Genomic DNA, 15,067 nt, shown 5'->3' on the forward strand with positions numbered 1-15,067 from the left:
AAAAAAAAAAAAAAGACAACCCAAGAGGAAAAACAAAGAACATCAGACGGTCCCCAGTTAAAAAGCCCAGTCAAATGACCCTGTATTGAAGTTAACAAGACCCACTCATGCATTCAAATCAGCTGTTTACCCTCATGCTTTTAAATATGGATAAACACCCAAAGATTAGCAGACATCTGAGAAAAGCCTCAAAAATAAAAGATAAAAAAAAAAAACCTCACAAAACAAAAAACAAAGTAGTGTGAAGGAAACGGATTCTAAAGGAAAAACTTCCAACAAGTTTTAAAAAGTTAATAATTTCAGAGAAAAAAAAAAAGATACCATAAATCAGGAAATACAACATGATGTTATAAAAAGGAACATACAGATGGGGTGCCTGGATGGCTCAGTTGGTTGGGCGTCCAAGTCGGCTCGGGTCATGATCTCATGGTTCGTGGGTTCAAGCCCCATGTTGGGCTCTGTGCTGACAGCTCAGAGCCTGGAGCCTGCTTTCAGATTCTGTGTCTCTGTCTCTCTACCCCTCCACCACTCGACTCTCTCTATCTCTTTCAATAATGAATAGACATTTTAAAAAAATAAAAAAGGAACATAGAGGAAAAAAAATTTTTTAACATTTTCTTTTTTTCAATTTCTTTTGTAGTGTTTATTTGTTTTTGAGAAAGAAAGAGACAGAGAGCGAGTGGGGGAAGGGCAGAGAGAGGGAGACACAGAATCTGAAGCAGGCTCCAGGCTCTGAGCTATCAGCACAGAGCCTAATGCAGGGCTCAAACTCACAGACCACCAGATCATGACCTGAGCCAAGGTCACACGCTTAAGCGACTGAGCTACCCAGGCGCCCCCGGGAAAATGTTTCAAAAGCTGCTTCTTGGTGACAGCACTCTCCCTGTCCATCACACTTCTACCTCCTGAAAAGAATTCTACCTTAATCTGTCTGTCATTTAGGAAAATACATCCCTTTCCCTAGTTACTTTTTTGGTAATTGTAAGAGCAACATTTGCTCAAGTTTTGCTCCTTGATACTAAGAAATTACAGGCAAATCTCAAGTCTCAAGAGAATGCTTGATACGATCTTTCTCATTTAATTTCTCACTACTCTTTGGAAGAGATGACAGGCCAAGGTGTTCACCATCCACATGACAGAACTATTATCCGGCATGAAGAGCATTTACCTCGTCAGTATCTTCCCGAAACAGACCGAGTGTCCTGGGTCTGAATAAGCTCCGTAGTAAACGTGTGATGATGAATTCATTCCCAATTCTTTACGTGGGATGAGTCAGATCTCCAGACCTTTAAGATCATTTAATTTTCATTCCACGCTATTTTTTCAGTCGCCGTAATACTCGGACCTTTCCCAAAACATCACAAAGGTGAAATCCTTGCCTGTAAGGTACGCACAACCCCTCCATTAACTACCGCTTACTGGGAGCCAATTATATGAAACCGTGATGGCTGATATTTCGGTAAGAGAGAAAAAGGGTGTTGTGATAAAGAACAAGAGAGGGGAGAAGAGAGGGAGGATGGTCAAGTCAGAAAGCAGTGTTTTCTTTAGGAGTTAAGAGAGAGACTCTTTCAGGAGAGGGATTTATACAGTTGGGCTCCTTTTCTTTGTGTCCAAATAGCCCCACACGGAGAGAATCTGCCACATCCAGGAAAGGCTCAAGAAACATTTGCTGCATGAATCTAAGAACGGAACCAAATCAATCTTAGCACCCACAGGACTAGCAAGTGTAGTCTAAATCCCCTTTGGACACAGCTGCGTGGGAGAGTCAACACAAGGAGAGGCACAGCATTTCTCTGCGAACAGCAGCTCCTTACCTGTTGTTGTACCGGTACCTGCTGCACCACCTGGGTAGGTACCGCTGCTTGACTAGCCACAGATGTCTGTAAAGTCACTGTCGAACCTGTGTCCGACCCGGTCTCTGATGTCTGCATGATGGTCTCTGAAATACAGTATCAGAAAGAAAGTTTTAAGTGCTCTCCTTGCATGATTAGCTACATTACATTTGTTCTAAAATTCCTATACTGAGGGGCGCCTGGATGGCTCAGTTGGATGAGGGTCCGACTTTGGCTCAAGTCGTGATCTCGCGGTCCGTGAGTTTGAGCCCCGCGTCGGGCTCTGTGCTGACCACTCAGAGCCTGGAGCCTGCTTCAGAATCTGTGTCTCCCTCTCCCTCTGTCCCTCCCCTACTCATGCTCTGTCTGTCTGTCTCTCTCTCTCTCAAAAATAAACATGAGGAAAAAAACCTATACTTAGAGTAACTTTCAACTCTCAGAATATTTCTTACCCCAACATACTGCCATGATATTCCAGGCAGCTTTATAGTCATTCTGTTCACTTTTTAAGTCTACACAGAAAATTACCAATTCACATTAAAAAAAAAAAAATCCCCATTTACACTTCTTATTTTGAGGCTATAAAAGTTGAACTTCATTGAAATCTACCTTCCTTCGGTCTCATCTGTTAATAAAAGTTTCAATCATATTATAAACTGGAGACCAAAATTATTTTAAGATTCTCAATTTTCAGAACACAAACCCTAGCTGGATGCAAGTATGTCATAAAATTTTATTTTCTAGACACTTTTAGAGGCCATTAGCATGTCCCCCAAAGGTGTACAATTCAGAATACATTATTCCTAACATCCTTTCCAACTTTCAAACTTACTATGCAGTGATCTAAAAAATTAATAATAATAATAATGTATATCCAAAACTTAACCAAAGGATCAAGCTCACTAATTTGCTCTGACTGTGGTATACTGTACTAAAATCAACCTTGATTTTACCCAGAGATAGCCAAACATCAACAACGTTTAGTATTTTGGACATGGGGAGGACCGCTATTACGTAAATGAGGCTGGTAAGCAAGACACGAAATTTTAGCTTCTCTCATTCACAGTTCAGCATGGCACATTTTTAAAGTTCGTATGTGCCTGATCTAGCTACACAGGTTAAATTTTGCAGTGTGTAATGTAACAGGTATGGTTTCTAAGACCTCCTGGTCTCAACATTCCCTTTTGCTACTTATAGAGTTAATGAAATAAATATTAATCTGTTACTGAGCAGGGACCAGAATTCTAATATTCTTTCCTGAGGGGCTGGGGGAACAATATTTAATTGGTAATTTAAGAAAAATACTGCACTGTGGTTTAAATCTGTGAACAGCAGGGTGAACATTAATTTACCCCAAGAAAATTCAAAAAGAGCATCCAGTTCTTTCAAGTAGAAAATTAAGCCCCAGGGGTGCCTGGGTGGCTCAGTTGGTTAAGCGTCCAACTTCGGCTCAGGTCATGATCTCATGGTTCGAGGGTTCGAGCCCTGCATCGGGCTCTGTGCTGACAGCTCAGAACCTGGAGCTGCTTCAGATTCTCTGTCTCCCTCTCTCCCTGCCCCTGCCCTGCCTGCACTCTGTCTCCCTCTCAAAAATAAACATTTTTTAAAATTAAATAGAAAAAAGAAAGAAAATTAAGCCCCTTACCATCTTTTGTCAACGCGTCCCCTCTCTTCCAATGTTTCCCCCAAACCTTTTCTATCATCTCATTCAATTTTAGAAATGGACCTCTGAAGACATCTAATCTACTCTTCTCATTTTATAATGAGGACACTGAAACCCAGAGAGGTTAAGAGACTCACTCAAGGGGACAGGAACAGATGTGAGGCGAGGCCTTTTTGCTTTGAATCCATGCTTATTTTTCTTTCCTAGACCTTGACATTGGCATCTCTTTAGGTGATTTGCTTACTGTTTTGTTAGCCAAGGCCCTCAAGCGGCACAATAAACCTTACCACTGCAACAGATACGGCAATGACAGCTAACACCGATTACATGTTCAACCTATGCTAAGGACTCTTCCAAATGCTCTACGTGTTAATTTATAAGTAAATTAATCCATGTAACACCCAGGTGTGACTGGTAGGATTATAATCTCCATTTACAGATGAGGGACCTCGGGCATACAGAGGGAAGGTGGGTAGGAGCTTAAAAAACAAAGGGAAAGTGATACAGACTGTGGCTACCACATCATGTACTTGGGTCGGCTCTTCACGCTCAGCTCCAAGACGTTGAGAATTTGTGGGAAGTCTCCCAATTATCCCAGAGAAAAAAGCTGGAAGTTCAGATTTTTATGTGAGATCTTCCAAATGGTGGCTCATTTAAAAAAAAAAAAATCTAGCATTCATCTCCAAGCAAACACACACACACACACACACACACACACACACACACACACACACATCCCTCTGGGCTACCATTAAGATCATGGATATGCCTGAAATTGAGAATGACAGTATTCACCACACAAAGTTCTTGCCTAAGTAAGATGACTGGAGGACCCTTGGTCGTCAAAATTTGGGGAAGGGATACACATGAGGAATCCTATCTGTATCTCTTCCTTTATTCCATCACAGAGGGGGGAAAATGCCCTCCCAAAAAGGAAAGCGAAACTCAACGTCCTTTGATTCACTACATGCTTATAGGCCATCAATCCCTTTTGTGCTACAGCAGAAGGGCTGTGAGTGAGGGGAGATGTCTTTCCGCAGAGAATGAGGAAGGAACCAGATGTTGCTTACCGCGTCTTTAGTGAGGTTTCCTTAGCCTCTCTAACTAATGCCAACCTAGGTGGAGGCCTCGGTCCGTTTAGTATACAAATGAAGAAAACAGAGTTGCCAATTATGTCCAATCAAAGGTGGGTGTTTCTTAGAGTGTAGTCACTCACCTAAAACTCCCTCCTATTTCTCCCAGTGCTGGCTGGGAATTTCCTCGAGGCTTTCTCGTGTGCCCATACGTTGTAATGCAGACCAGCCTACACACCCATTTTAGGCTACGACCCAACCTTGACATCGACTATTTTAGACCTAACATATGCAACAATAAAAAGAAAGATCTCTTTAAAAATTAAATATATTTTTAAAGCAATTCCTAAGAATTCTCCATAAACCACATGAGAAAGCTTATCAGAAGATAAAGGGCATAGATCTGAAAACTGGCTTCTCAAGACTATATTATATTAGACTCCACAGACAGGCTTTGGTTCAGAGTAACTACAAATTAAAATTCTTAATTGCCAATATTTAAATATCAGAAATCTGTGGTAAAAACCAAATTTCCAGATACAAAAAAAATGTGAAGATTTAGAAAAGGTGAGCGTACAGTGTATGTTTTATAGGCAAATTATTTAAATGGAAATACTCCTTCACTTGCCTGGCCTCTATAGGCATTTGAGTTCATGACACTTTTTGCGGTAACCAGAAATTCAGTCTTACCAATCCAGATTGAAAATGGAGAATTATTTTTTGGGTTTGAGACCATCTTAATAACATTTAAACTCATTCACTTCTTTTATACAGAATAGAAATACCCAGGTTTGACCACTTTACCAACAAAAATGCGCAACCAGATGATTGGAACTAATATTTTCCCCATTTTACAGACGAGTCAACAGGAGACTCACAGACGTTAAGTCACTTAACCAAGGTCAAGCAGCTGGAGGTAGGAAAGGAGGGTTTGGACCTCCCACTGAAGTTCACGCACTAGACGACTAGACCAAGTGGAGAGTCCTGAAACGCACAGATAGAAGGGAGTAAAAGAAAATAATGCAAACTGGGGAGATTTTCAGAATGAGAAAGAAGGAAAAGGTCCCAACTACTTTATAGGAGCAACCTTTGCAGAACAGACTGGGGAAAAAAAATGGATAGAAAATGATGGCTTTATAACCTCAGGTTAGAAAGTCACGACGAGCTTTCCATCCGGCCTCTGGCTCTACGCATATGCCACGTCAAAACCGGCACATAAAGTCCCATCCCGGACAACAAACGGCTGCCCCGGAACATCATCTGTTTACTCCTGAGTGGCTGATCCCCATCCTGTCTCACCGGCTCTTGGATCATAAAGGGTCATGCCAACTGATAAGAACTTAGTTTCTCCATCTTTCCTTGAAAGACACAACTTCATTCTCCTTTAATGGCATTGTCTTCCTCGGTTTTGTTTTGTTTTTTTAATTTTTTTTTTCAACGTTTATTTATTTTTGGGACAGAGAGAGACAGAGCATGAACAGGGGAGGGGCAGAGAGAGAGGGAGACACAGAATCGGAAACAGGCTCCAGGCTCTGAGCCGTCAGCCCAGAGCCCGACGCGGGGCTCGAACTCACGGACCGCGAGATCGAGACCTGGCTGAAGTCGGACGCTTAACCGACTGCGCCACCCTGGCGCCCCTGTCTTCCTCGGTTTTGAGGAAGAGGCTTTCTTTGCCAAAGCCTCATGGCTTGAGACGGTCTCAGTCACATCCGTGGCAGAGACTGGCTCAAAAACTCATGACCATAATTAGGTCTCTCGGCTAACAAGTATCTCCCAGGTGCCACACATTATGCTGACTGCTTGAAATACTTCTCATTTAATCCTCTTAGGACTCCCATAATGGAAGCGTTCTTATTTCCACTTTAAAAATAAGGCAACTGAGGCACAAATGTACTCAATAACTTGCTGAAAGCCACAGAGCTAGTAAGGGGAAGAGCCTGAATTCAACCCCAGGTTTATCGGACTCCAAAGCCCGCGATGTCACTCTGGCTAGTACTTTGCAATATCATGATGATAAGGCTTCCAAATGAAAAGCTAGAGACTATTATTGATCTGAACAGCAAAGTCTTTGGGATTCTCAACCCACTGTATTTCATCTACACTTCCAGTAACAACGGACAGACATCCCTTCTCTCTCCGACATCAAAATTAGGAAGTATTCTCTCTCTTTCTGCTGAGGCCATAATAAAACCTAACTAGTAAGTATTTTTCCAGAGGCATTTTAACGGATTAATTCTGAAGACCTGACTTAACAGCAGATCAATTAGAATGTTAAAGCATGTTCGAGGAGTATAACCCTCCTGCCAAATTTTGCTAAACAGATCATTTAAACCCACCGACGCATTCAGAGTATTCTGGTAGCTTTCCAACATTTCAGCAAAGCAAGAATCATCACGGAGGGTAGTGTCTGAGCAGGCTTCATTTGGAGGTTTTTTGTTTTAGACCCAACATAAGGTTTATGTGTACATTGGAGGTGTTCCTATTCATCTAGCAGTGGTTTCTGTGCTCTGTTTATGTTTGGGAGTAATGTGGTTAGTTTAGTTCCTTCACAGCCCCCTTTCAAGTGATATTTGTTTATCAGCCACAAATGCAGTCACATTAATCCATTCTGATAAGCTAAATAAGCCCCTGCAGCTGGTCCATGACGCAGCCCATATGTAAATGAGTTGTATATTCTTGCAGGAGAGACATGCGCGATTTCAGTTTCGTCTTCCTTGCCTCATGTGGCAGTCAGGTGTGTCAGGAGCAACCGATGCTTGTTTGACAAAGGACCTTTTTATTCTGGCTAATTAAGCAGTTGGACACACCCGCCTGTTAACGGTTCTGTTTTGCACAGCCAACTCTGGCTGAATCATGCGAATCTACAGCTAAATAGGCCACATTTTGAAAGAAGGCTAATTAACCCCTAGGAGAAGGAAAAGAATATTGCAAAAACCCAGCTGCTGAAAGCGACAAGATTAGCATTTCTTCAACCTGACGGGCAAAACCCAGGCAAAGCAAACGTGTTTGGAACAAACATGCGTTATTTGCAAGTTTCAAGGCGTTCAAACGTTCTTTATGGAACTTCCTGAAGATTATTTAATACACTCAAATTCACAGTTGGATTCCTTTTATCACACACAATATACACGCCAAATTAAATGGTTTAATAGTCTGACCTAATCAATTACTTTTCAAACAGAACTATCTAACTGGGATAGCTTAAAAATAGGTAGTATCCATCTAATTTTTATTGGGGTTTTTCAGCCCGAAATAATTTGCTTTCTAAAGAAGCAAAGTCTGCAAAGTTTGGCTCGACTACACTGACGATATTGTTTTGTGTGTGTGTGTGTGTGTGTGTGTGTGTGTGTGTGTGTGTGTTTTTACACTGAGGAATGTAACAGGTTCCAATTCAGTATAGAAAATAAAGACTTGTAATTTAATTTTCAAGTGCGACAGAGAATTTCCTTCCTTTTTCCTTAGTATGGAAAAACAAAAGATGTTCCTTCTAATTCCTAATTGAACCAAATTAACCAAAGTTAATATTACAATAGTCACTTAATGGGTGTAATAAAAATAAATCACATCTACAATGTGACATTCAACTATAAATTATTTACTTGAAAACCTGGTTCAACATAAGAGCATGGGAATTTACAAAAAAAAAATTGGCATAATTTGAATTACTGTTTTAAAAATATAGAAAACTTTAACGTTGGTATGCCTTTACACAGAAAAACCCCAAATCATAATTGATGTTTTGTGACATGCAATTTTTACTACTAATATTCTGATTAAGCATCAGCATTGTTGAATAAACGTGAGAAAAAAAATAAATTATTAGTATACATAATGCCCAGAGCAATTAAAATCTCTATTAAAATTAGATGACTGAAAAGAGCTGTGCTAGGGGGGGGTGGGGGGGAGTTGACATTACTTACTTTCCTTAACATAAAATTAAATATGAAATGTATACATTTCTGACTCTTCTGGAGTAGATGGTGAAAACATTACGATTATTTCAATTCTATTAAAAAAAAAGCCCTAAGGATATTAAGCAACTTTTAAAAACAACAATATAATATAAAACAGAGCATATTAGAAAGGTTATATACATAGGTAAATACTCCTAAGTTTAACTTTTTGAAACTGACAAAAACAGACTGAGCTGATTAATTTAGCTACAACTGTAAAAACACTGTGACTTTGCTTTCTTCCCCCACTTTATCCAGTACAAATGCTAGAAACTGGTAAAGCTACAGACTGCAGTCGGCCTTTTTAATTTAAAATACACCTCTGAAAGTTTATTCGTTGTAAAACACAGGGCTTTATCAAATCAATACATCAAGTAACTGAAGGGATTTATGATTTTTTATATTATAAAAGCTCTGCCTGTGTATTTAGGTTTAATGTTGTAATCCTCATGACTGTGTACAATTAATCTTTTGCACTAAATTGATCTGTAGAAAATGATGGAATGATAATAGTGTAGACTGTTAGGCAGTCATCTCTCTGTGATAGCTGATGACAGTGATTAATGTTGGCGACGATTAATCAGCACACTGGTAACATATACAGGTTGCCGGGGTAACTTTTTTCACTTTTCAAACAAAGGTTTTCGCTTAACTAATTCTTCCGTTGACTCAGAATAGAGTATGAAAAACTGTTTCTTTAGAGAAGAAAAATCAAATTACTTTAGCAGTTTTTATCTTAAAGGACCAATGCCAAAATAAAACCATCTACTAACATACTAGCAAAGCCAAACTAGTAAAATAATGTAAGAGCTATTTTATTATTTGTTATTCGTTTCTAGTAGTCAAGAGAAGCTGTCATCAGGCACAGAGGTAATTTTGGGGAAAAGAGACCCAAGTGCTTGTCCAGTCTATTGCTAGTGCCGTTCCAGCATTTTCTGCCACTCGTGGTCGTGAACAGGCAAATCAGGTCTTACCTACATGACGTACGCAAAAAAATGACAGTGCTCAGACATCGGCTGAAAGAAAAAGGAAAGAAAACCAACCAAACAAAAACATCTAAGCATCCTACACTCTTTCCTACTGGGCAGAGAGCCTGAGAACACCATGATGTAATATACAGAAAGATTCTAACCAAAATACATGAGACAAAGCTATAAACGTTTCTCCCTATTGGTCCATCCAATCCTGAGTGACCAGAACCTAATGGATGGAGCATTTAATGATATTAACCCCCAGAACTGACAGATGATGAGCAATGAGCACTTTATTATAAATCTGTCATCTTCATTGTTAGAGATACTAATAAGAATAGCTGAGCACTTACTATGTGATGGATGCTTTGGACAGATTCAACCCTAATTTCACCCATAACGTAGACATTCCCATTTTATGGCAGAGGGAAGTAACATTTAGAGATTAACTTGCCCAGGGCCATGAAGCTATTAAGAGATGAAGTCAGGATTCAAGCCCAGGCTTGTCTGACTCCAATAACAGCACACTGTCATTGGACCCTAGGTGGCCACACTGACGGCAGCAGCACTGAGGCTATTTTAGTGAAATCAACTTTAAAAGAGATAAAATAGTCTATGAAGACTTTGGGCACTGAGAAAGAATTCTAAATTTGACGAGACACAAAAAAATCCCATAAATGGCAAATAGGTACTATACCTAGTATGTAACCAATACACTTTTATGAAGTCATCAAACCTGTAATTTTTATACTGGAAAAGCATACCATGGATTAAAAGAGTCATACACTGACCTTGTGTTCACAAAATATTTTATAGATGAAAGAGGTTATAATATACACTCATTTGCATTTGCATTCCAGAATTTATCCTTAAAAGCAAACAAGGGCCCAGTGAAATGAATGTGTACGTATCTATAACATTCTACATAAACACAAGGATATTCACTCAAATGCTGCATATGATAGCCAATAATAATAAGCCACCAAAATATCCATAATTGGGATACTTATAAATTGTTCTATTCTGTATCCCTTCTGGTGGAGTACTACATACATCTATAAAAGCCAACATGGAAGATATTCCTATTTTAAGTATAAAAAGCAGGTTGTCAAATAATATGCAGCCCACCATGCACTCTTCTTAACAGATACATAATTGCTTTGGAAAAATGCTTGGGGAAATAGAATAACATTCACGCAACTTCTAGCTCCTGAAATACGGACCTTATCAAACCAACGACCATATACTTTGGGGGGTCTCAAGCTAACCTTGAATTTGCTGGCCAAAAGCAATATGGGCTCCAGTTTAGCCTGGGGCCATCCCAAAAAATCAGTCTTAGATTCTGTAGCCTAAAATAGACCTTATAATCTCAAACATAGCTGCAAAAATAGATTTTGATCTGTTCATTTGTGGGGCAAGAGCTCTGTCTCCCTTCCTACTAAGTGGCTCAGAACTCTAAAGGAGCTATAAAAAAAAACAAAAAACAAAAAACAAAAAACAAAACAAAACAAAAAAACACTTCAATGTTTCTGCTGGAATAGCCCATTTAAAAAATATATCTGGGGGCGCCTGGGTGGCGCAGTCGGTTAAGCGTCCGACTTCAGCCAGGTCACAATCTCGCGGTCCGTGAGTTCGAGCCCCGCGTCGGGCTCTGGGCTGACGGCTCAGAGCCTGGAGCCTGTCTCCGATTCTGTGTCTCCCTCTCTCTCTGCCCCTCCCCGTTCATGCTCTGTCTCTCTCTGTCCCAAAAATAAATAAACGTTGAAAAAAAAAATTAAAAAAAAATATAACTGGAGATTATATCTACAGATCCATTCGTTGCTAGTTCCATGACCTATGTCATTTTCCGTTGAAGGAAAGAAACCTGGTAACATACATTCCCAAATGTCAAACAGGATCCCTTTCTCATGACACTCTCCAGTACCTACTGTCCAGTCCAGAATCGAGGCATGAATTTTAATTCTTCTCCCTTGTACACAAACTGATAAGAGCCATGGTGCTTCTTCCAAAGATTTCAAATTGAAAAGAGGATAGGGGTGCCTGGGTGGCTCGGTAGGTTAAGCATCTGACTTCGGCTCAGGTCAGGATCTCATGGCTTGTGAGTTCGAGCCCCATGTCGGGCTCCGTGCTCACAGCTCAGAGCCTGCAGCCTGTTTAGGATCCTGCATCTCCCTCTCTCTTACTTTCCTCTGCCCCTCCCCCCACTCATACCCTGTGTCGCTCTCCCTCAAAAACAAATAAACGGTAAAAAAAAATTAAAAAGAAAAAAAAGGGGATGTGTAGGTGCATAATCTAGATGTTTAGTCCTACCAGGCCAACAAGTATTCCCCCTTTTTAAACTAGCTCTAGTCTCTTCTGTTCCTTCTTACTGCATACCCTAAACTTTATATACGTAACTCTACGTACGTAACACACTCACTAGGATGGCTACATCCACACACATGTAAGTACCCATTCCAGCTTATGTTTTGGGATTGATAAACAGGAAAAGGCTTGCCAACAAGAGCTTCCCAATGGCCTCACTCTACTAGATGGGATGCAAACAAAGGGAAGGTAAAATGAGGCTAAAAGGTGGTATTATTTAAAGAACCACAAGAGAAAACAAGCAGGTAGTGTCACCCCTAAACAGGAGGATTTCCTTTGGGTTTGACAGGGAGTGAAGGCAAGAACAGGAATGCTTAATTTTCTTCACACCAGAGAAGGCTCCAGTAACAACTCTTGGATTTTCTTGCCTACACAAGAAAGTCGTCTATTTTTTTCTCTCATTTCTTTTTCTTTTTATAAAAATGGAAAATAGAGCCTTTTGCAGTTCCTAACTATCCTAATGATAGGCTCAGAGAGATCAACACATCTAAAAGGGGAAAATAATACTGTATAATACTACTACTAATAATGGAAATAATAAACCCCACTTTAAATGTACAGTATCTTAAGGAACTGAACTCTCATTACTTCCATTTTTTAGCAAATGTCATGAACAGGGGTGTGGGCGGACTCAGGGGGGGAAAATCTATATATTCACACACATATAAATCCTGGAAGCACTTGCTGTAAAACATGCTCTCATCAAATGAAATTTTTATATTGATTTTCACTGTAAAACACATGTGTAAACACTTGGAATAAAGGCTTGGACAAAGGATGACAAGTAAACCAGTTGAAGATTCCAGCCAACTCGGTACGTTCACAAACCTAACAGAAAAAATTGTTTATCTCTAAAAATCAGTAATTACTGAAATAAGTCAATCACACTGAATTAAAGACCCCGCCCCCTTGGAGCTTCTTTTACAGGAACTGGTAATGCGCTCCGTGTATGGCTGTCCCTCCAACTCAGTCTAAAGCATTTTCTTGGCTCCAAAAACAATAATTTCTTCTACGGTGGGTTATCTTAGGCTATCTCACAAATCTAGGGTTAACACCCCTAAGTGGTGTTATTAATCTGTTTAAAATCAACTATGCATTCTTTATGTTTAAAAGCAACTGTCATTATGTAATGTTTTATGCAAGTGTGAAATTTCACATAAGGAGTTATTTTCTGTCCTCCCTCCTCCTCTTACACTTTGATGGTGTTCCCCGGGGGCTAAAAAAAAAAAAAAAAAAAAGGTAAGGGAGGGGCACCTGGGTGGCTCAGTTGGTTGAGCATCTGACTCTTGATTTCAGCTCAAGTCATGATCTCAGGGCTCAAGGGAATGTGGGATGGAGCCCCACGTCAGGCTCTGCACTGACAGCGTGGAACCTGCTTGGGATTCTGTCTCTCCCTCTCTCTCGGTCCCTCCCTTGCTCACACTCCCACAGGGGCTCTCGCCCTCTCTTTCAAAAAAAAAAAAAAAAAGGAAGGGAATCCTTCTTTGTTCCTGAAAATACATTAATAGTAACTGTCCTATCCCAATCACTTCCTTTCTCACCATGTTTCCCTCTCACCTCCCCAACCTAATCAGTCCAAAGATTCTGCTTCCTCATAGCTCTTAAAATTCTATTCACATACCTTCCTGTCCCCGGAGCTCAGGTCACTCCCAGCAAGAGGTCCCCAGTGCCATCGGGATAAACTGCAAACCCCCTAACAGGGCTTCTAAGGCTCGCGAGCATACACCTCTCGCCTCCCATCTTCCAAAGACCACGTACAATCCAAACATGTTCTGCTTGTGGACTACTCTCAGTGCCCAAAACCTAGAGCCTCTGAATGAGGAGATCCCTCCAATTCAAAGCATGCTTCCTTCCTACGTTCTCTCATCTTCGCTCCAGCTTTCAGATCTCAGGATAAACTCCACTTCCCCCAGACAGCCTTCCAAACCACCACCACTCTCCTCCTTCTTCTTGGCAAATCTGGGACTGGGGTTCCCCTGGGTGCTCCTACAGCACCTTATTTCTACTCCGTGCACAGCAAGTATCATACCGTAGGGTAACTACCTCTCCAACCAGATTATGAACACCAGGGACACCTAGACTATGCCTCTTTCTCACCTGCAAATATGCAAGAGTGCCCTAACACACAGATCTTCAATTTGTTGAATGAAGAGGTGAATAAAAAAGGGATGCGTTAAAGACCCTACTGACACCCTAGAGTAGGTAGTATCAGAGGCAAATTCTGTAATAAATACAATTTTCTATTAGGACCATTTTCAATCAAGTTATTCATTAAGAATGTCTTCTCTTAATTTTCCAATATGACTTTGCTTTCAGTTCTCATTATGGCAGAATTTTATAACGACTCCCATACTCCAAGATGTGTAAGCCTCAACTGATTTTGTGTATAATTTAAAAAGAAAGGAAGAAAGAAAAAAGATAGGGATTAAATAAACTCAAATGAGCAAATTAAGTCTTCAGTTATAGCTCTGAACCTCCTGACACATCATTTAGTTTGTTTTAATAAGTACGCCTGATTCACTGAATTGTGGATTCAAACCCAATGCTCTAATCACGTCATCTTAGAAAAGGTGGCCTGGTATGCTTCCTTTGTTTTTATAAGACAGAAGTACTCAGAGATCTTTAATTTTCATAGCTGAAAGGCTAAGAATAAGTAATTAGCCTTAACAGTAATTGTTCTAACTTCATCATTAATTAAGCACTTGAAATTTATTTGAGCTTGGCAACATTCAACTGACATTCTTCTATGGTCTCTTAACAATCATTGAAACTTTTCACAGAACAAGGTATTTCAAGACGCCTCTAGTTACAAACTAGTTAAAACATTTTTTTTAAATTTTTTTAAATGTTTATTTTTGACAGAGAGAGAGAGAGAGAGAGAGAGAGAGAGAGAGACAGAGCATGAGCGGGGGAGGGGCAGAGAGAGAGGGAGACAGAATCCAAAGCAGGCTCCAGGCTCTAGGCTCAAAGCTGTCAGCACAGAGCCCGACGCGGGGCTCGAACTCAAAGACCAAGAGATCATGACCTGAGCCGAAGTCGTACGCTCAACCGACTGAACCACCCAGGCGCCCCCTAACACATTTTTTTTTAAGTTTATGTATTTATTTTAAGAGAGAGAGAGAGAGAGCACGTGTGAGTGGGGGAGGGGCAGACAGAGGGAGAGAGAGAATCCCAAGAGGCTTGAACCCATGAACCGTGAGATCATGACATG

The 15,067-nt window shown here is 40.4% G+C and overlaps 1 protein-coding gene across 11 annotated transcripts in view; it reads right to left on the reverse strand.

Moving 5' to 3' along the window:
• Positions 1-15,067, reverse strand: part of RFX3 (regulatory factor X3) — a 299,217-nt gene that overhangs the window by 162,712 nt on the left and 121,438 nt on the right. For 10 of the 11 annotated variants that reach the window (XM_040449451.1, XM_040449449.1, XM_040449453.1 and 7 more), the window contains one exon: positions 1,815-1,939. In XM_040449451.1, coding sequence (XP_040305385.1) covers positions 1,815-1,931 — 117 coding nt within the window. In that variant the 5' untranslated portion in view covers positions 1,932-1,939. Of the gene's footprint in view, positions 1-1,814; positions 1,940-3,632; positions 3,758-15,067 lie in introns of those variants that run through there. The other variant, XM_040449454.1, reaches the window with a different exon arrangement.

The sequence above is a fragment of the Herpailurus yagouaroundi genome, unplaced genomic scaffold (genome assembly GCF_014898765.1).
Source record: "Herpailurus yagouaroundi ecotype Mexico unplaced genomic scaffold, PumYag 199, whole genome shotgun sequence".
In the NCBI taxonomy this organism is placed as follows: Eukaryota; Metazoa; Chordata; class Mammalia; order Carnivora; family Felidae; genus Herpailurus; species Herpailurus yagouaroundi.